At 44.4% G+C, this 20,569-nt stretch overlaps 1 protein-coding gene and 2 pseudogenes across 1 annotated transcript; all 3 read left to right on the forward strand.

Moving 5' to 3' along the window:
* Window positions 1-3,267: 3,267 nt before the first annotated feature.
* Window positions 3,268-6,207, forward strand: LOC131527362 (interaptin-like; annotated as a pseudogene).
* Window positions 6,208-14,643: 8,436 nt separating this feature from the next.
* On the forward strand, window positions 14,644-15,413 carry LOC131526634 (putative mediator of RNA polymerase II transcription subunit 12; the record flags this gene model as incomplete). The annotated part of the gene is made up of 1 exon (XM_058754981.1): window positions 14,644-15,413. A coding segment is annotated over exon 1 (744 nt), but the record flags the coding sequence as incomplete, so codon positions are not given.
* On the forward strand, window positions 15,391-17,599 carry LOC131527732 (putative mediator of RNA polymerase II transcription subunit 12; annotated as a pseudogene).
* The last annotated feature ends 2,970 nt before the right edge of the window (window positions 17,600-20,569 follow it).

The following is a 20,569-nucleotide window of genomic DNA, read 5'->3' on the forward strand; positions in this document are numbered from 1 at the left end:
CTGCTCCCGACCAGGTTAGGTTCACAGAGTAAGTTACCACGTTGACTTACCCTGCTTTCTCGGGTTTGACAAACCACCCCAAGCTTGGTGCACAAACTCTGCTATTGTTGGGAGTCATTGTTCAGCTAACCTTGAGTTTCTCATGGTTAAATGTAGACCGCTTTATCTACAAGGGAGTTCACTTCCACCATTATAACTGCAGCCTATATTCCCCGGATGCTGATGCCAAGCTTGCTATGAAAGAACTTCACGCAGCCATCAGTAAACAACAGACTGATCACCCGAAGCGGCTTTTATTGTTGCAGGTGACTTTAATCACTCAAACTTAAAGTCAGTGCTACCCAAGTTTCACCAGCATGTTTCCTGTCACACCAGAGGAAACAAAACCTTAGACCATGTTTACACAAACATGGCTGGAGCTACGCTATGACACCCCTCCCCACCTGGGACAGTCAGATCACCTTTCTTTGTTCCTCACCCCCAAATATGCACCCCTCATCAACCGTGTGAAGCCATCAGTGAAGACCATCAAGGTGTGGCCTGCGGGGGCAGATTCCACACTCCAGGAAAGGTTTCTACACACAGACTGGAGTATGTTTGCTTCTCAAGCCACCAGTGGCGCTCACACAGACATTGACTCTTACACCTCCTCTGTATTGGATCATATCAATATCACCATTGACAGTGTTACAACCCAGAAACAGATCACCACATATCCAAATCAGAAGCCTTGGATGAACAAGGAAGTGCGACTCCTGTTGAAGTCACGCAACACTGCCTTCAGATCAGGAGATGCACAAGCCTACAGCACATCCAGAGCAAACCTGAAGAGGGGCATCAAAAAGGCCAAGCACTGCTACAAGCTAAAGATAGAGGGACACTTTTCCAACTCTGACCCTCGACGCATGTGGCAGGGCATTCAGGCCATCAGTAACTACAAACCCACCCACTCCACCCCCGCAGCCACTGATGTCAACTTCCTGAACGAGCTAAATTACTTTTATGCTCGCTTTGAAAGAGACAACAGAGAAACTGCCACCAAGCTCAATCCCTCAGCTGACCACCCACCAATCATACTCTCCTCCACAGATGTCTGCAAGGAACTGAGCCGGATCAGCGCGCACAAGGCTGCTGGACCAGACAACATCCCTGGTCGTGTTCTCAGGGCATGTGCGGAGCAGCTCGCTGGGGTTTTTACAGACATTTTCAATCTGTCTCTTGCCCAAGCAGCCATACCAACATGCTTTAAATGCACTTCCATTGTGCCAGTGCCAAAACACTCTAGTCCGAGGTGCCCTAATGACTACCGCCCTGTAGCACTCACACCCATCGTCATGAAGTGCTTTGAGCGGCTGGTCCTGGAACACCTAAAAGACTCTCTACCATCCACATTGGACTCACACCAGTTTGCCTACCGTAGCAATAGGAGCACAGAGGATGCAGTTTCCATAGCACTGCACTCTGTGCTCACTCACCTGGACAATAAGAACACTTATGCACGTATGCTGTTTGTTGACTTCAGCTCAGCATTCAACACTGTCATCCCAACCAAGTTAATAGCCAAACTTGGAGACCTGGGCATCAATACCTCAATGTGCAACTGGATTTTGGACTTCCTGACCAACAGACCCCAGAATGTTCGATCAGGATTCACCTGCTCCACATCCATCACACTTAACACTGGTGTACCACAGGGCTGTGTGCTAAGCCCGTTTCTCTACTCCTCTTCACCTCCGACTGCAAGCCTGTGTATGGATCTAATTCCATCGTCAAGTTTGCAGACGACACCACGGTGATTGGCCTCATCAGTAACAACGATGAGACTGCCTATAGGGAGGAGATCCAGCACCTGGCCACATGGTGCAGTGAAAATAACCTGCTCCTCAACACCACCAAAACGAAGGAGCTCATCGTGGACTTCAGGATGGAGTCAAGAGGCACACGACACCATCCACATCAATGGAATGGCTGTTGAGCGTGTCTCCAGTTTCAAGTTCCTGGGGATCCACATCTCGGCGGACATGTCGTGGAAAACCAACACCTCCAGCCTGGTCAAGAAGGCTCACCAGCGCCTCTTCTTTCTGAGGACACTGAGGAAGAATCAGCTCTCCTCAGCTATCCTGGTGAACTTCTATCGCTGCGCAATAGAAAGCATCCTGACCAACTGTGTCACAGTATGGTATGGGAGCTGCTCTGTTGTGGAGCGCAAGGCACTGCAGCGGTGGTGAAAACTGCCCAGCGCATCACAGGGACTCCACTACCTGCCATCGAACACATCCAGAGGAAACGCTGTCTGCATTGAGCTCACAGCATCCTTAAGGAATCCTCTCACCCAGCCCACAGACTGTTTTCTCTCCTGGCACGTTTCAGGTGCCTCCGGACCAGGACCAGCAGATTAAAGAACAGTTTCTTCCCCAGAGCTGTCTCTTTACTGAACCCTAACCCCCGTTGATCCACTTCCTCATATATTATTAACTCTTCTCTCCTACCTCACATCGGCCTTATTTGCACTACTGAATGTAAATTTTATTACAGTAACAACTGTTTACTTTTAATTCAAGAATTTCCAAACTGGTTTTAAAAGCTAGGACAAAGACCCCCAAAAGCAATCAAAGCTGGTGCACAGAATGTTTCAGTTGAAGAATTTACCTGTTGCATTTGTTTCCAACCATTTTTCCCAGACGTGTCCTGGGCAGGATTTCTATATTGCTTGGATTAAAAGTACCACGAGAGAGTTTCGAAAACATAAGGAATCGATGTCATACACAACGATCGGTCTGCACACGCAAACAAAGCCAAATCCTAGATCAGGGGTCACCAAACTGGTTCCTGGTGGGCCAGAGTCCTGCAGAGTTTAGCTCCAAAGTTTCAAAAGTTCAGTGCTTTTGAAAGTGAAGTCAAGTTCTTTTAATTGTATAGTGTATTTCATTCCCCAGTTTCATTCCCCACTGTTAAAGTACCAATTGTATTCAACCAGTGTAGTACAAAGGATAAGACCAAGGCTGAATCGAGTGCATGCTACCATACTAGTTCTTCCATAAATAATTATATGACAGAAATGGTAAAGTTAGTAAGATTTCCTGAATTCAGCTTAAGTTTGTATCTATATCCATGTTCAAAATAAGAACGAAAACTTGAACTTTGAGAACCAATGATATATAAACTCCCACTTGTGCAAGTCTGGCGAATCATTACAGTTAATGAAGAGGAGGAGCTATCATTAATTAGCTGAAATCTGTAGAGTACAAAAGACCAAAGGACAGTCTCTCCACTTTGTGACTAGCTATTGAACAATGGCTGGAAGTTGGGGTTTGGGTCAGATTTTGGCAGTTTGTGCTTTGTGTCATGCTGTTCCTCAGCGGAATGATCTGCCCCAGAACACTCAAGCTCTGATGTTCCAGCAGACTGACCAGCGGTTTCAGAAGCTAGTTCAACAGCAAACGCCAGTTCAACAGCAAACTGACCAGTGGTTTCAGAAGCCAGTTCAACAGCAGACTGACCAGTGGTTTCAGAAGCCAGTTCAACAGCAGACTGACCAGCGGTTTCAGAAGCCAGTTCAACAGCAAATGCCAGTTCAACAGCAGACTGACCAGTGGTTTCAGAAGCCAGTTCAACAGCAAACTGACCAGCGGTTTCAGAAGCTAGTTCATCAGCAAACGCCAGTTCAACAGCAAACTGACCAGCGGTTTCAGAAGCTAGTTCAACAGCAAACGCCCGTTCAACAGCAGACTGGCCAGTGGTTTCAGAAGCTAGTTCAACAGCAAATGCCAGTTCAACAGCAAACTGACCAGCGGTTTCAGAAGCTAGTTCAACAGCAAATGCCAGTTCAACAGCAGACTGACCAGTGGCTTCAGAAGCCAGTTCAACAGCAGACTGACCAGCGGCTTCAGAAGCCAGTTCAACAGCAAACTGACCAGCGGTTTCAGAAGCTAGTTCATCGGCAAACGCCAGTTCAACAGCAAACTGACCAGCGGTTTCAGAAGCTAGTTCAACAGCAAACGCCCGTTCAACAGCAGACTGGCCAGCGGTTTCAGAAGCTAGTTCAACAGCAAATGCCAGTTCAACAGCAAACTGACCAGCGGTTTCAGAAGCTAGTTCAACAGCAAATGCCAGTTCAACAGCAGACTGACCAGCGGCTTCAGAAGCCAGTTCAACAGCAGACTGACCAGCGGCTTCAGAAGCCAGTTCAACAGCAAACTGACCAGCGGTTTCAGAAGCTAGTTCAACAGCAAATGCCAGTTCAACAGCAAACTGACCAGTGGCTTCAGAAGCCAGTTCAACAGCAAACTGACCAGCGGTTTCAGAAGCTAGTTCAACAGCAAACGCCAGTTCAACAGCAAACTGACCAGCGGTTTCAGAAGCTAGTTCAACAGCAAATGCCAGTTCAACAGCAGACTGACCAGCGGTTTCAGAAGCCAGTTCAACAGCAAATGCCAGTTCAACAGCAGACTGACCAGTGGTTTCAGAAGCCAGTTCAACAGCAGACTGACCAGTGGTTTCGGAAGCCAGTTCAACAGCAGACTGACCAGCGGTTTCAGAAGCTAGTTCAACAGCAAACGCCAGTTCAACAGCAAACTGACCAGCGGTTTCAGAAGCCAGTTCAACAGCAAATGCCAGTTCAACAGCAGACTGACCAGTGGTTTCAGAAGCCAGTTCAACAGCAGACTGACCAGTGGTTTCAGAAGCCAGTTCAACAGCAGACTGACCAGTGGCTTCAGAAGCCAGTTCAACAGCAAACTGACCAGCGGTTTCCTCCGCAGTTTCAGCTTCAGAAGCCAGTGGCGCAGGCAGAGCCCCTTGATAAATGTGTTGTAGCTGATTATGAGCAAATCCAATGCGGACAACCTGGGATCAGTGGTGCTGAGTGTGACGCAATGAACTGCTGCTTTAATGGACAGCAGTGTTACTATGGGAGAGCAGGTAAGTGTTCTCGGTCTTATTCGGTTGATGTTAAACAGATTCTCAGAATTAACCTTCTCTTGTACCCTTGTTCCAGTGACTGTCCAGTGTATTAGAGATGGTCAGTTTGTGGTAGTGGTGTCTAGAGACGTTACTCTGCCTCGACTGAGTCTGGATTCGGTTCGTCTACTGGGTGGAAACGACCCACCTTGCGGTCCTGTGGAGTCCACACCTTCTTTTGCTATATACCAGTTCCTGTGACCGCATGTGGCACGAGCATGATGGTGAGCAGCTGCTTCTGGTGTTATTCTGCTTTGCTTATGATGGACTGGATGCTAACACTGTTCCTATTCACAGGAGGATAGTGGATATGTGGTGTATGAGAACAGCATGACCTCCTCATATGAAGTAGGGATTGGACCGTTCGGTGCCATCACAAGGGACAGTCACTTTGAGTAAGTGATCTATGACTTGGAGTGAATTTTAATCTCTGATAAATGCTACAAGCTCACCGTCTGTTGTCCAGGCTTCTCTTCCAGTGTAGGTACTCTGGAACTTCTGTTGAAGCTCTGGTTGTGGAGGTCAACTCTGTTCCTCCACCTCCACCAGTAGCTGCTCCTGGACCTCTCAGGGTGGAGCTCAGACTGGCCAATGGCCAATGTGTCACCAAAGGCTGTGCTGAAGGTAAGGTCTTGTCCTGTGTCTTCCTAAAGCCTTTCAAACTTGAGTCCGCTTAAACCCCAGTGTTCCTCAGGGGATGAGGCCTACACGTCCTACTACAGTGATGCTGATTATCCTGTCACAAAAGTCCTGCGAGAGCCTGTGTATGTTGAGGTGCGCATTATGGAGAGGACTGACCCCAACATTTTCCTGATACTGGGACATTGTTGGGCGACTTCAACCCCCAGTCCACTCAGTCTCCCCCAGTGGGACCTTCTGATCGATGGGTGAGTGTAATGCCAATCTTTATCCAGTTAGTCTGCTGGGAGACACTTTCTAACCTCTTTCCCTTTCAGATGCCCTTACCAGGATGACCGTTATCTGACCACACTGGTTCCAGTGACTGGCTCATCTGGTCTTCAGTTCCCAACCCACTACAAGCGCTTTGTTGTGAAGATGTTCACATTTGTAGATCCAGCTCCTCTGCAGGAAACCGTATGCTCTCTAGCTCTTCCTGAACCCTTAATATTACACTTAATTCTTAAATGGATTCTATGGCTTAACTCTTTTCCCCTCTCAGATCTTCATCCACTGCAGTACAGAGGTGTGTCATCCCTCTTCTGGCTCCTGTGAGCAAAGCTGCACCAGGAAGAGTGAGTACTTGCTGTAACTTAACTTGATGAAACGAGTGTTTTTGAAATGCCCCTCACGCTTTTACCAACTTCTCCTGCAGGGAGAGACACTCATGCCAAGACCATCTCGAGTGGACAGACGGTGGTTTCTAGTGGAGAAGTTACTCTGGTCATGTGAATTCAGTGATTTTAATAAACTGCATGTAACTTCAAGATTCTTGTTTCTCTGGCTTTTGTTAGCTGAGTCTCAAACACTGTTTATAGTCTGGTTTAAAGGGACCCTCTACTAAACTGGTGCTCCGTTTGCTTTAGTAAGGTCTCCCATTCTCACCAACAAAGTGACATCTTGCTAAAGCTGAGCATCTACAAAACTTAATTTGGCCAACTGCTTGTTAAGCTCCAATGGCAGACCTAGGACCCACCACTCAAATCGTCAAAATGCCTTATGAAATTAAAGGCTATGACCGAGTGCTATACGGATTTCTCTGGCCAGTGTTAACACCATTCCTGCTTCCTGGCTGGTGTGCAGTGATGGTCAGTCATGACCAATGTTCCTCTAAGCCGTGCACTTCCGCAGAAGTTACAGCTTTACTTCACAGGAATAAATAACACTTTAAAGCATATTAAAGAACTTTACTGATTCCAAACTTTTGAACGACATTGTATTATACTGTAAAAATGTTTTCTCAGGTAACCTAAAATGTACATTTAGTTACATCAAGGGTCAAATCAAATATAAATGGCAAATTAAAGTTAAAATTTACACACGTTTTTGTGTGCGCTGTACAGGTCTGGTATAAAGAGTATTTTTGCTCAGGTGTCTGAAATCTCCGCCCAATAAAGAAAAGTTTTGCTCAGCAAGAAGAAAAATTTCGAGGGAACATTGATCATGACCAATAAAACCGATCTCCAAAGAAGGCAAACAACACCACCCTGACCAAACTTCTCTCCTTGCTCTTTTACGACCCCCTGCCTCTGACTCTCCTCCCTCGCTCTTCTTCCCCAAAAGCAAGAATATCCATATGCCACAAGTGTTATATCTTGTGAATGTTGTTTTTCCCTTTCATGGTTGGTATCATTTTAAAGGTCTCTGTGTGATGGGTAAATTGGTCTGAATTTCACAGTAGCCTTGTATTATGAGAAATATTGAAAACTTAAGTTAACTCTGTACTTCTGTCATTTTAGTCTAGCTCCGTGTTCAATCTGACTTCAATTCCAAGTGATCATTAAATTTAGACAATATTTATAATTAAAACTGATCACAGACATCGATTGTATATTAATTTAGATATTTGATTATTCTGGAAATCCCATACTTTAAATTCTTCGTTCATTAGGGACCAGGTATCGCACAGGAATTACACTTGACCGATAGTGAATCCACGGACACAAACTCGTCAGTTCTGAACTTATTCAGAGGGTGCAGAGTGGTTATAACTGCGCCTGCATACTTTCCTATATACTATTTTTGGTAACACTTTATTTTGATGGTCCCTTTTGAACATTCTGTTGACACTAAGTAATGTTGCAACTACATGTCAGCAAACTCTCATAAGAGTATTAGTAGACTGTCTGCTTCATATCTACTAACTCCTTATTGTGTTGGTCTCCCAACAGATATTCTATTGACTATAAGTAACTTTGCAAGAACGTGCCAACTTAATCTAACCCTAACCCTACCAGTCAACTAATACACTACTACCACTCTAATGAGAGTTAGTAGAAATGTAGGTGCAACATTACTTCTAGTCAATAGAATGTGTTAAAGGGACCATCGAAATAAAGTGAAACCCTATTTTTCCTATAACCACGAGAGCTAAACCGTGTTAAGCCAGTGACAGTCAGAAATCCAAAGTCTCCTTCATGGTGTTCATCCATTGGTGCTTTGGTATGATCTGTCCTGAACGCAAATTTGCGGAAATACCACTACAAATTAATCTACTGGAAAAATGATTTCTGAAGAGATCATTCAGAATATAAGTCAAAAATAACATTTTATTATCAGTCAGGTAAATATGTATTAATTATGCCAATTGCATAGCCAATTCAAAGATGTCAAGTCATATCAATACAAAACATCAAATTCTCAAAGATTAATCTAAGAGTAAAAGATGCATACCAGACCCTAGAACAGGGGTCACCAGACACGTGTTTTGTCACTTACCTTATATACCCAGATAACAAAGACAAAGAAATCTTCAAATCAGTTGTAAAACATAAAAGACCTTTTGGTTTTTGGTTCCCGTGCTCAGGGGCGTAGAATTAGGGGGACGCAAGGGAGGTGTCCCTACCAATATCCAGCGACTACCAAACTGTCCCTGGCAATAATTTTGACTATATGTTTTTGTAATTTCAGACGCATCTGAAAGGTGCCGGACGAGGAGAGCAGCGCAGCATTTAAAACAACTCACAGGGATTGCACCCAATTCAAGACCGCAGTCTAAAACAGTAGATATAAAAGCCCACTTCTGGAATTAACAAAGCTGCATCGATGAGTTTGAAGTACGCTGTTTGACAAAACAGAGCAAATGGAAAGAGAAAGCGCGACCTATGGCTCTTATTAGATACAGACAGAAAGACAAACGTTGTGCGGAAAGATACACAATCTTCCAGCCTGGGATAAAGTCATTATGAACATTAACAATAATTTGGGACAAATATAATGTGGATTTTATGGTAAACTACGTAAGTGGCACTCTGTGGTGCAGCAAGATTTGGAACATGCGTCCTGAGTCGTCTTTAACTTTAAATTAATGATGTTCAACTGTTTGTGTTGGGTTTATGTCCCCACCAATGTCAGAAACAAACCTACGCCCTTGGTACTAATTGTCACATGGCCTATCAAGCCATTTCCCATTATAATCCATGTAAACACAAAGTTCCTTTCCACCACTGTTGTCTGGCTCATGATGCCAGTTTCTGAAATCTCTCTGTCCTTCCTGATAGAAATCATTGTCTTCCAGTGACCATCTCCAGATGTTCTTCAGCACATCATCATACAGTCCAGTCCAGTCCAGGCTGAGCCGCTGTAACTCCCATCAACTGTGTTAATCAGCCTGTTCATTTCCTCCATGTTATCAATGGTGGCCAGATCAGTGTAATTCTGTCTGCAGTATCTCTGAGCTTCAGTCCAGGTCTTAGACTCGTTCACAAAGTGATACTCACGGGATGATGTCAAAGATGAAACTGTGGGGAAAAGTGTAAAATTGTAGCTTTTAGAAATTTTAGTTTGATAACAACAAGACATCTACTCGCAGCTGTAGAAAAGAACAAGACAACTTGTACCATTTCAGTTAATGTAATTTAATGGATTACAGTCCAGGTTGAGAAATATACATACCACTGTAGCAAATAAAAGGAAATGTAGAAAAGCCGTATTCATCAGTCCATTTCCCAGAGACTCTAAATGAGACGCAGTACAGGATCCTGCAACATTATCTGGCCGTCCTGTCCTCCAGTTAGTGAATGAAGAGTTGCTCTGATCTGACCAAGTTCTGGTTCTGTACAGACCGATCCAAACAGAGGAAGGATATTGTAATAACGACTGAACTTTGAAATTTTCAGTCTCATTCCTGATACTGACGAGGTCTCTGTGATGTTCTCTGCAGTAACTTTGAGCTTCAGTCCAGGGGCCCGTTTCAATAAGGAGGTTCAACCAACTCTGAGTTTAAACTTGAACTCAGCGTTGACTTACTCTGAGATGGGAAACTCTGAGTTTTCGCCACAGAACAGCTGAACTGAGATAGTTTACTCAACTCTAAGTAGGTTGACTCTGAGTTAAGCGCGTGCACCACGACTATGAAAAGTCATGATCAGTGGAGCGTCGAAATTACGATTCACCATGGCAACAGCTCCCGCCAAAAAGATGTCAGCGCGCGTACTTCCGTCAATGCGTAACTTTAATTCTTAATAACTGTCAATAATTTAATAACTGTTATAATATCAGAGGTGAAAACTGTAAATTATTGAACTAATATTCATTTTAATGGCATCCCATGGCCACAAAAAAAAAAAAAGGAACACAACAGAAAAAGAAACAAGAATGTGGCAGCAGTTGTAAAATGAAGTATAAAACACAATTCAATCACGGTAAAGTTTTAAGCATGAAAGGTTCATGGATGTGGGCTAAATTACCTTACAAACATTTGACATTAAATATCATTCAATGTCTATTTCGATGCGCTGCAGCTTTTTCCACATAGTCTAACACTCTTTTCACATAATTAAATATTCTCTAATCCAACCTGTTACATTTCTTAATTAATAAAATGAACTACTGACTTGTCGACAGCAAGAAGGCAGAGGGAGAACCTGCAACAGCGCCACTGACAGATGAAGAGGAGACGGTCAAGTATTGGAAGATTTCTAAAATCCAAAAGTAAAAAGAATAACTTTTGCTTTTGTATTAGGAAATAAAGATGACCAAAAAATTTTGAATAATTTCTTTATTTAACAGCTGTGGTGATGGTTACGGCTCGTACTACCCCTCCATCTGGCATCCTTCCATTCCATACAGTAATCAGTTTCATTTTTAGAAGGTGAGATGGTGGAGATATGCTTGTCATCAATGCATCCAACCACACTGGAAATTCTGATTATTGGTTACTTCCAGACGTCACAGAAAGATGTTAAGTGAACGTCATTTATCAGATTAGCCTAATTTAAACCGGTTTTTACACCACTGACATACAGTCCCGTGAAACTCCTCTTTGACGGATTTGTACCCAGGAAAAAATTCTCAGAATGAGTGTGAGAGGGATGCACACTTTCCTTAAAATCTGCATACAGCGGACTTATAATGTGTTCTGCATGTCCGATGTTTTAAAGTGCATTTTTCTTATTTTGCAAATTATCTTCCAATGGGGTAAGCAATTAAAAATATTCTTCTTTCCGTTTGCATTAAGATTATTTTTCTTACCCTATGGCGGACAATTTTACTTGTTTTATGTAATATGCACTTAAAAGGAAAATCCCCCAGGAAACAAGACTAAATATAGACCATTTTTCATATATAGAATCCATATAAAGAATTTTTAGATATTTGTACTTGAAATAAGACAAAAATACTCAGTAAGAAAAGCAATTTTGCAGCGTGAATGAATGAATAAGGTATTTAAACTTCCCTAACACTATAAAAAGGGGGAGGAGACGGAAAGAAACTTCGGTTTATCAAGACAACCTGCTCCCGACCAGGTTAGGTTCACAGAGTAAGTTACCACGTTGACTTACCCTGCTTTCTCGGGTTTGACAAACCACCCCAAGCTTGGTGCACAAACTCTGCTATTGTTGGGAGTCATTGTTCAGCTAACCTTGAGTTTCTCATGGTTAAATGTAGACCGCTTTATCTACCGCTGGAGTTCACTTCCACCATTATAACTGCAGCCTATATTCCCCGGATGCTGATGCCAAGCTTGCTATGAAAGAACTTCACGCAGCCATCAGTAAACAACAGACTGATCACCCGAAGCGGCTTTTATTGTTGCAGGTGACTTTAATCACTCAAACTTAAAGTCAGTGCTACCCAAGTTTCACCAGCATGTTTCCTGTCACACCAGAGGAAACAAAACTTAGACCATGTTTACACAAACATGGCTGGAGCTACGTTGCGACACCCCTCCCCCACCTGGGACAGTCAGATCACCTTTCTTTGTTCCTCACCCCAAATATGCACCCCTCATCAACCGTGTGAAGCCATCAGTGAAGACCATCAAGGTGTGGCCTGCGGGGCAGATTCCACACTCCAGGAAAGGTTTCTACACACAGACTGGAGTATGTTTGCTTCTCAAGCCACCAGTGGCGCTCACACAGACATTGACTCTTACACCTCCTCTGTATTGGATCATATCAATATCACCATTGACAGTGTTACAACCCAGAAACAGATCACCACATATCCAAATCAGAAGCCTTGATGAACAAGGAAGTGCGACTCCTGTTGAAGTCACGCAACACTGCCTTCAGATCAGGAGATGCACAAGCCTACAGCACATCCAGAGCAAACCTGAAGAGGGGCATCAAAAGGCCAAGCACTGCTACAAGCTAAAGATAGAGGGACACTTTTCCAACTCTGACCCTCGACGCATGTGGCAGGGCATTCAGGCCATCAGTAACTACAAACCCACCCACTCCACCCCCGCAGCCACTGATGTCAACTTCCTGAACGAGCTAAATTACTTTTATGCTCGCTTTGAAAGAGACAACAGAGAAACTGCCACCAAGCTCAATCCCTCAGCTGACCACCCACCAATCATACTCTCCTCCACAGATGTCTGCAAGGAACTGAGCCGGATCAGCGCCAAGACAAGGCTGCTGGACCAGACAACATCCCTGGTCGTGTTCTCAGGGCATGTGCGGAGCAGCTCGCTGGGGTTTTTACAGACATTTTCAATCTGTCTCTTGCCCAAGCAGCCATACCAACATGCTTTAAATGCACTTCCATTGTGCCAGTGCCAAAACACTCTAGTCCGAGGTGCCCTAATGACTACCGCCCTGTAGCACTCACACCCATCGTCATGAAGTGCTTTGAGCGGCTGGTCCTGGAACACCTAAAAGACTCTCTACCATCCACATTGGACTCACACCAGTTTGCCTACCGTAGCAATAGGAGCACAGAGGATGCAGTTTCCATAGCACTGCACTCTGTGCTCACTCACCTGGACAATAAGAACACTTATGCACGTATGCTGTTTGTTGACTTCAGCTCAGCATTCAACACTGTCATCCCAACCAAGTTAATAGCCAAACTTGGAGACCTGGGCATCAATACCTCAATGTGCAACTGGATTTTGGACTTCCTGACCAACAGACCCCAGAATGTTCGATCAGGATTCACCTGCTCCACATCCATCACACTTAACACTGGTGTACCACAGGGCTGTGTGCTAAGCCCGTTTCTCTACTCCCTCTTCACCTCCGACTGCAAGCCTGTGTATGGATCTAATTCCATCGTCAAGTTTGCAGACGACACCACGGTGATTGGCCTCATCAGTAACAACGATGAGACTGCCTATAGGGAGGAGATCCAGCACCTGGCCACATGGTGCAGTGAAAATAACCTGCTCCTCAACACCACCAAAACGAAGGAGCTCATCGTGGACTTCAGGATGGAGTCAAGAGGCACACGCGACACCATCCACATCAATGGAATGGCTGTTGAGCGTGTCTCCAGTTTCAAGTTCCTGGGGATCCACATCTCGGCGGACATGTCGTGGAAAACCAACACCTCCAGCCTGGTCAAGAAGGCTCACCAGCGCCTCTTCTTTCTGAGGACACTGAGGAAGAATCAGCTCTCCTCAGCTATCCTGGTGAACTTCTATCGCTGCGCAATAGAAAGCATCCTGACCAACTGTGTCACAGTATGGTATGGGAGCTGCTCTGTTGTGGAGCGCAAGGCACTGCAGCGGGTGGTGAAAACTGCCCAGCGCATCACAGGGACTCCACTACCTGCCATCGAACACATCCAGAGGAAACGCTGTCTGCATTGAGCTCACAGCATCCTTAAGGAATCCTCTCACCCAGCCCACAGACTGTTTTCTCTCCTGGCACGTTTCAGGTGCCTCCGGACCAGGACCAGCAGATTAAAGAACAGTTTCTTCCCCAGAGCTGTCTCTTTACTGAACCCTAACCCCCGTTGATCCACTTCCTCATATATTATTAACTCTTCTCTCCTACCTCACATCGGCCTTATTTGCACTACTGAATGTAAATTTTATTACAGTAACAACTGTTTACTTTTAATTCAAGAATTTCCAAACTGGTTTTAAAAGCTAGGACAAAGACCCCCAAAAGCAATCAAAGCTGGTGCACAGAATGTTTCAGTTGAAGAATTTACCTGTTGCATTTGTTTCCAACCATTTTTCCCAGACGTGTCCTGGGCAGGATTTCTATATTGCTTGGATTAAAAGTACCACGAGAGAGTTTCGAAAACATAAGGAATCGATGTCATACACAACGATCGGTCTGCACACGCAAACAAAGCCAAATCCTAGATCAGGGGTCACCAAACTGGTTCCTGGTGGGCCAGAGTCCTGCAGAGTTTAGCTCCAAAGTTTCAAAAGTTCAGTGCTTTTGAAAGTGAAGTCAAGTTCTTTTAATTGTATAGTGTATTTCATTCCCCCAGTTTCATTCCCCACTGTTAAAGTACCAATTGTATTCAACCAGTGTAGTACAAAGGATAAGACCAAGGCTGAATCGAGTGCATGCTACCATACTAGTTCTTCCATAAATAATTATATGACAGAAATGGTAAAGTTAGTAAGATTTCCTGAATTCAGCTTAAGTTTGTATCTATATCCATGTTCAAAATAAGAACGAAAACTTGAACTTTGAGAACCAATGATATATAAACTCCCACTTGTGCAAGTCTGGCGAATCATTACAGTTAATGAAGAGGGAGGAGCTATCATTAATTAGCTGAAATCTGTAGAGTACAAAAAGACCAAAGGACAGTCTCTCCACTTTGTGACTAGCTATTGAACAATGGCTGGAAGTTGGGGTTTGGGTCAGATTTTGGCAGTTTGTGCTTTGTGTCATGCTGTTCCTCAGCGGAATGATCTGCCCCAGAACACTCAAGCTCTGATGTTCCAGCAGACTGACCAGCGGTTTCAGAAGCTAGTTCAACAGCAAACGCCAGTTCAACAGCAAACTGACCAGTGGTTTCAGAAGCCAGTTCAACAGCAGACTGACCAGTGGTTTCAGAAGCCAGTTCAACAGCAGACTGACCAGCGGTTTCAGAAGCCAGTTCAACAGCAAATGCCAGTTCAACAGCAGACTGACCAGTGGTTTCAGAAGCCAGTTCAACAGCAAACTGACCAGCGGTTTCAGAAGCTAGTTCATCAGCAAACGCCAGTTCAACAGCAAACTGACCAGCGGTTTCAGAAGCTAGTTCAACAGCAAACGCCCGCTCAACAGCAGACTGGCCAGTGGTTTCAGAAGCTAGTTCAACAGCAAATGCCAGTTCAACAGCAAACTGACCAGCGGTTTCAGAAGCTAGTTCAACAGCAAATGCCAGTTCAACAGCAGACTGACCAGTGGCTTCAGAAGCCAGTTCAACAGCAGACTGACCAGCGGCTTCAGAAGCCAGTTCAACAGCAAACTGACCAGCGGTTTCAGAAGCTAGTTCATCAGCAAACGCCAGTTCAACAGCAAACTGACCAGCGGTTTCAGAAGCTAGTTCAACAGCAAACGCCTGCTCAACAGCAGACTGGCCAGTGGTTTCAGAAGCTAGTTCAACAGCAAATGCCAGTTCAACAGCAAACTGACCAGCGGTTTCAGAAGCTAGTTCAACAGCAAATGCCAGTTCAACAGCAGACTGACCAGTGGCTTCAGAAGCCAGTTCAACAGCAGACTGACCAGCGGCTTCAGAAGCCAGTTCAACAGCAAACTGACCAGCGGTTTCAGAAGCTAGTTCATCAGCAAACGCCAGTTCAACAGCAAACTGACCAGCGGTTTCAGAAGCTAGTTCAACAGCAAACGCCAGTTCAACAGCAGACTGACCAGCGGTTTCAGAAGCTAGTTCAACAGCAAATGCCAGTTCAACAGCAAACTGACCAGCGGTTTCAGAAGCTAGTTCAACAGCAAATGCCAGTTCAACAGCAGACTGACCAGCGGCTTCAGAAGCCAGTTCAACAGCAGACTGACCAGCGGCTTCAGAAGCCAGTTCAACAGCAGACTGACCAGCGGCTTCAGAAGCCAGTTCAACAGCAAACTGACCAGCGGTTTCAGAAGCTAGTTCAACAGCAAATGCCAGTTCAACAGCAAACTGACCAGTGGTTTCAGAAGCCAGTTCAACAGCAAACTGACCAATGGTTTCAGAAGCCAGTTCAACAGCAGACTGACCAGCGGTTTCAGAAGCTAGTTCAACAGCAAACGCCAGTTCAACAGCAAACTGACCAGCGGTTTCAGAAGCTAGTTCAACAGCAAATGCCAGTTCAACAGCAGACTGACCAGCGGTTTCAGAAGCCAGTTCAACAGCAAATGCCAGTTCAACAGCAGACTGACCAGTGGTTTCAGAAGCCAGTTCAACAGCAGACTGACCAGTGGTTTCGGAAGCCAGTTCAACAGCAGACTGACCAGCGGTTTCAGAAGCTAGTTCAACAGCAAACGCCAGTTCAACAGCAAACTGACCAGCGGTTTCAGAAGCCAGTTCAACAGCAAATGCCAGTTCAACAGCAGACTGACCAGTGGTTTCAGAAGCCAGTTCAACAGCAGACTGACCAGTGGTTTCAGAAGCCAGTTCAACAGCAGACTGACCAGTGGCTTCAGAAGCCAGTTCAACAGCAACTGACCAGCGGTTTCCTCCGCAGTTTCAGCTTCAGAAGCCAGTGGCGCAGGCAGAGCCCCTTGATAAATGTGTTGTAGCTGATTATGAGCAAATCCAATGCGGACAACCTGGGATCAGTGGTGCTGAGTGTGACGCAATGAACTGCTGCTTTAATGGACAGCAGTGTTACTATGGGAGAGCAGGTAAGTGTTCTCGGTCTTATTCGGTTGATGTTAAACAGATTCTCAGAATTAACCTTCTCTTGTACCCTTGTTCCAGTGACTGTCCAGTGTATTAGAGATGGTCAGTTTGTGGTAGTGGTGTCTAGAGACGTTACTCTGCCTCGACTGAGTCTGGATTCGGTTCGTCTACTGGGTGGAAACGACCCACCTTGCGGTCCTGTGGAGTCCACACCTTCTTTTGCTATATACCAGTTCCTGTGACCGCATGTGGCACGAGCATGATGGTGAGCAGCTGCTTCTGGTGTTATTCTGCTTTGCTTATGATGGACTGGATGCTAACACTGTTCCTATTCACAGGAGGATAGTGGATATGTGGTGTATGAGAACAGCATGACCTCCTCATATGAAGTAGGGATTGGACCGTCGGTGCCATCACAAGGGACAGTCACTTTGAGTAAGTGATCTATGACTTGGAGTGAATTTTAATCTCTGATAAATGCTACAAGCTCACCGTCTGTTGTCCAGGCTTCTCTTCCAGTGTAGGTACTCTGGAACTTCTGTTGAAGCTCTGGTTGTGGAGGTCAACTCTGTTCCTCCACCTCCACCAGTAGCTGCTCCTGGACCTCTCAGGGTGGAGCTCAGACTGGCCAATGGCCAATGTGTCACCAAAGGCTGTGCTGAAGGTAAGGTCTTGTCCTGTGTCTTCCTAAAGCCTTTCAAACTTGAGTCCGCTTAAACCCCAGTGTTCCTCAGGGGATGAGGCCTACACGTCCTACTACAGTGATGCTGATTATCCTGTCACAAAAGTCCGAGAGCCTGTGTATGTTGAGGTGCGCATTATGGAGAGGACTGACCCCAACATTTTCCTGATACTGGGACATTGTTGGGCGACTTCAACCCCCAGTCCACTCAGTCTCCCCCAGTGGGACCTTCTGATCGATGGGTGAGTGTAATGCCAATCTTTATCCAGTTAGTCTGCTGGGAGACACTTTCTAACCTCTTTCCCTTTCAGATGCCCTTACCAGGATGACCGTTATCTGACCACACTGGTTCCAGTGACTGGCTCATCTGGTCTTCAGTTCCCAACCCACTACAAGCGCTTTGTTGTGAAGATGTTCACATTTGTAGATCCAGCTCCTCTGCAGGAAACCGTATGCTCTCTAGCTCTTCCTGAACCCTTAATATTACACTTAATTCTTAAATGGATTCTATGGCTTAACTCTTTTCCCCTCTCAGATCTTCATCCACTGCAGTACAGAGGTGTGTCATCCCTCTTCTGGCTCCTGTGAGCAAAGCTGCACCAGGAAGAGTGAGTACTTGCTGTAACTTAACTTGATGAAACGAGTGTTTTTGAAATGCCCCTCACGCTTTTACCAACTTCTCCTGCAGGGAGAGACACTCATGCCAAGACCATCTCGAGTGGACAGACGGTGGTTTCTAGTGGAGAAGTTACTCTGGTCATGTGAATTCAGTGATTTTAATAAACTGCATGTAACTTCAAGATTCTTGTTTCTCTGGCTTTTGTTAGCTGAGTCTCAAACACTGTTTATAGTCTGGTTTAAAGGGACCCTCTACTAAACTGGTGCTCCGTTTGCTTTAGTAAGGTCTCCCATTCTCACCAACAAAGTGACATCTTGCTAAAGCTGAGCATCTACAAAACTTAATTTGGCCAACTGCTTGTTAAGCTCCAATGGCAGACCTAGGACCCACCACTCAAATCGTCAAAATGCCTTATGAAATTAAAGGCTATGACCGAGTGCTATACGGATTTCTCTGGCCAGTGTTAACACCATTCCTGCTTCCTGGCTGGTGTGCAGTGATGGTCAGTCATGACCAATGTTCCCTCTAAGCCGTGCACTTCCGCGCAGAAGTTACAGCTTTACTTCACAGGAATAAATAACACTTTAAAGCATATTAAAGAACTTTACTGATTCCAAACTTTTGAACGACATTGTATTATACTGTAAAAATGTTTTCTCAGGTAACCTAAAATGTACATTTAGTTACATCAAGGGTCAAATCAAATATAAATGGCAAATTAAAGTTAAAATTTACACACGTTTTTGTGTGCGCTGTACAGGTCTGGTATAAAGAGTATTTTTGCTCAGGTGTCTGAAATCTCCGCCCAATAAAGAAAAGTTTTGCTCAGCAAGAAGAAAAATTTCGAGGGAACATTGATCATGACCAATAAAACCGATCTCCAAAGAAGGCAAACAACACCACCCTGACCAAACTTCTCTCCTTGCTCTTTTACGACCCCCTGCCTCTGACTCTCCTCCCTCGCTCTTCTTCCCCAAAAGCAAGAATATCCATATGCCACAAGTGTTATATCTTGTGAATGTTGTTTTTCCCCTTTCATGGTTGGTATCATTTTAAAGGTCTCTGTGTGATGGGTAAATTGGTCTGAATTTCACAGTAGCCCCTTGTATTATGAGAAATATTGAAAACTTAAGTTAACTCTGTACTTCTGTCATTTTAGTCTAGCTCCGTGTTCAATCTGACTTCAATTCCAAGTGATCATTAAATTTAGACAATATTTATAATTAAAACTGATCACAGACATCGATTGTATATTAATTTAGATATTTGATTATTCTGGAAATCCCATACTTTAAATTCTTCGTTCATTAGGGACCAGGTATCGCACAGGAATTACACTTGACCGATAGTGAATCCACGGACACAAACTCGTCAGTTCTGAACTTATTCAGAGGGTGCAGAGTGGTTATAACTGCGCCTGCATACTTTCCTATATACTATTTTTGGTAACACTTTATTTTGATGGTCCCTTTTGAACATTCTGTTGACACTAAGTAATGTTGCAACTACATGTCAGCAAACTCTCATAAGAGTATTAGTAGACTGTCTGCTTCATATCTACTAACTCCTTATTGTGTTGGTCTCCCAACAGATATTCTATTGACTATAAGTAACTTTGCAAGAACGTGCCAACTTAATCTAACCCTAACCCTACCAGTCAACTAATACACTACTACCACTCTAATGAGAGTTAGTAGAAATGTAGGTGCAACATTACTTCTAGTCAATAGAATGTGTTAAAGGGACCATCGAAATAAAGTGAAACCCTATTTTTCCTATAACCACGAGAGCTAAACCGTGTTAAGCCAGTGACAGTCAGAAATCCAAAGTCTCCTTCATGGTGTTCATCCATTGGTGCTTTGGTATGATCTGTCCTGAACGCAAATTTGCGGAAATACCACTACAAATTAATCTACTGGAAAAATGATTTCTGAAGAGATCATTCAGAATATAAGTCAAAAATAACATTTTATTATCAGTCAGGTAAATATGTATTAATTATGCCAATTGCATAGCCAATTCAAAGATGTCAAGTCATATCAATACAAAACATCAAATTCTCAAAGATTAATCTAAGAGTAAAAGATGCATACCAGACCCTAGAACAGGGGTCACCAGACACGTGTTTTGTCACTTACCTTATATACCCAGATAACAAAGACAAAGAAATCTTCAAATCAGTTGTAAAACATAAAAGACCTTTTGGTTTTTGGTTCCCGTGCTCCAGGGGCGTAGAATTAGGGGGACGCAAGGAGGTGTCCCTACCAATATCCAGCGACTACCAAACTGTCCCTGGCAATAATTTTGACTATATGTTTTTGTAATTTCAGACGCATCTGAAAGGTGCCGGACGAGGAGAGCAGCGCAGCATTTAAAACAACTCACAGGATTGCACCCAATTCAAGACCGCAGTCTAAAACAGTAGATATAAAAGCCCACTTCTGGAATTAACAAAGCTGCATCGATGAGTTTGAAGTACGCTGTTTGACAAAACAGAGCAAATGGAAAGAGAAAGCGCGACCTATGGCTCTTATTAGATACAGACAGAAAGACAAACGTTGTGCGGAAAGATACACAATCTTCCAGCCTGGGATAAAGTCATTATGAACATTAAC

This window comes from Onychostoma macrolepis, chromosome 20 (assembly GCF_012432095.1).
Source record: "Onychostoma macrolepis isolate SWU-2019 chromosome 20, ASM1243209v1, whole genome shotgun sequence".
NCBI lineage: Eukaryota > Metazoa > Chordata > Actinopteri > Cypriniformes > Cyprinidae > Onychostoma > Onychostoma macrolepis.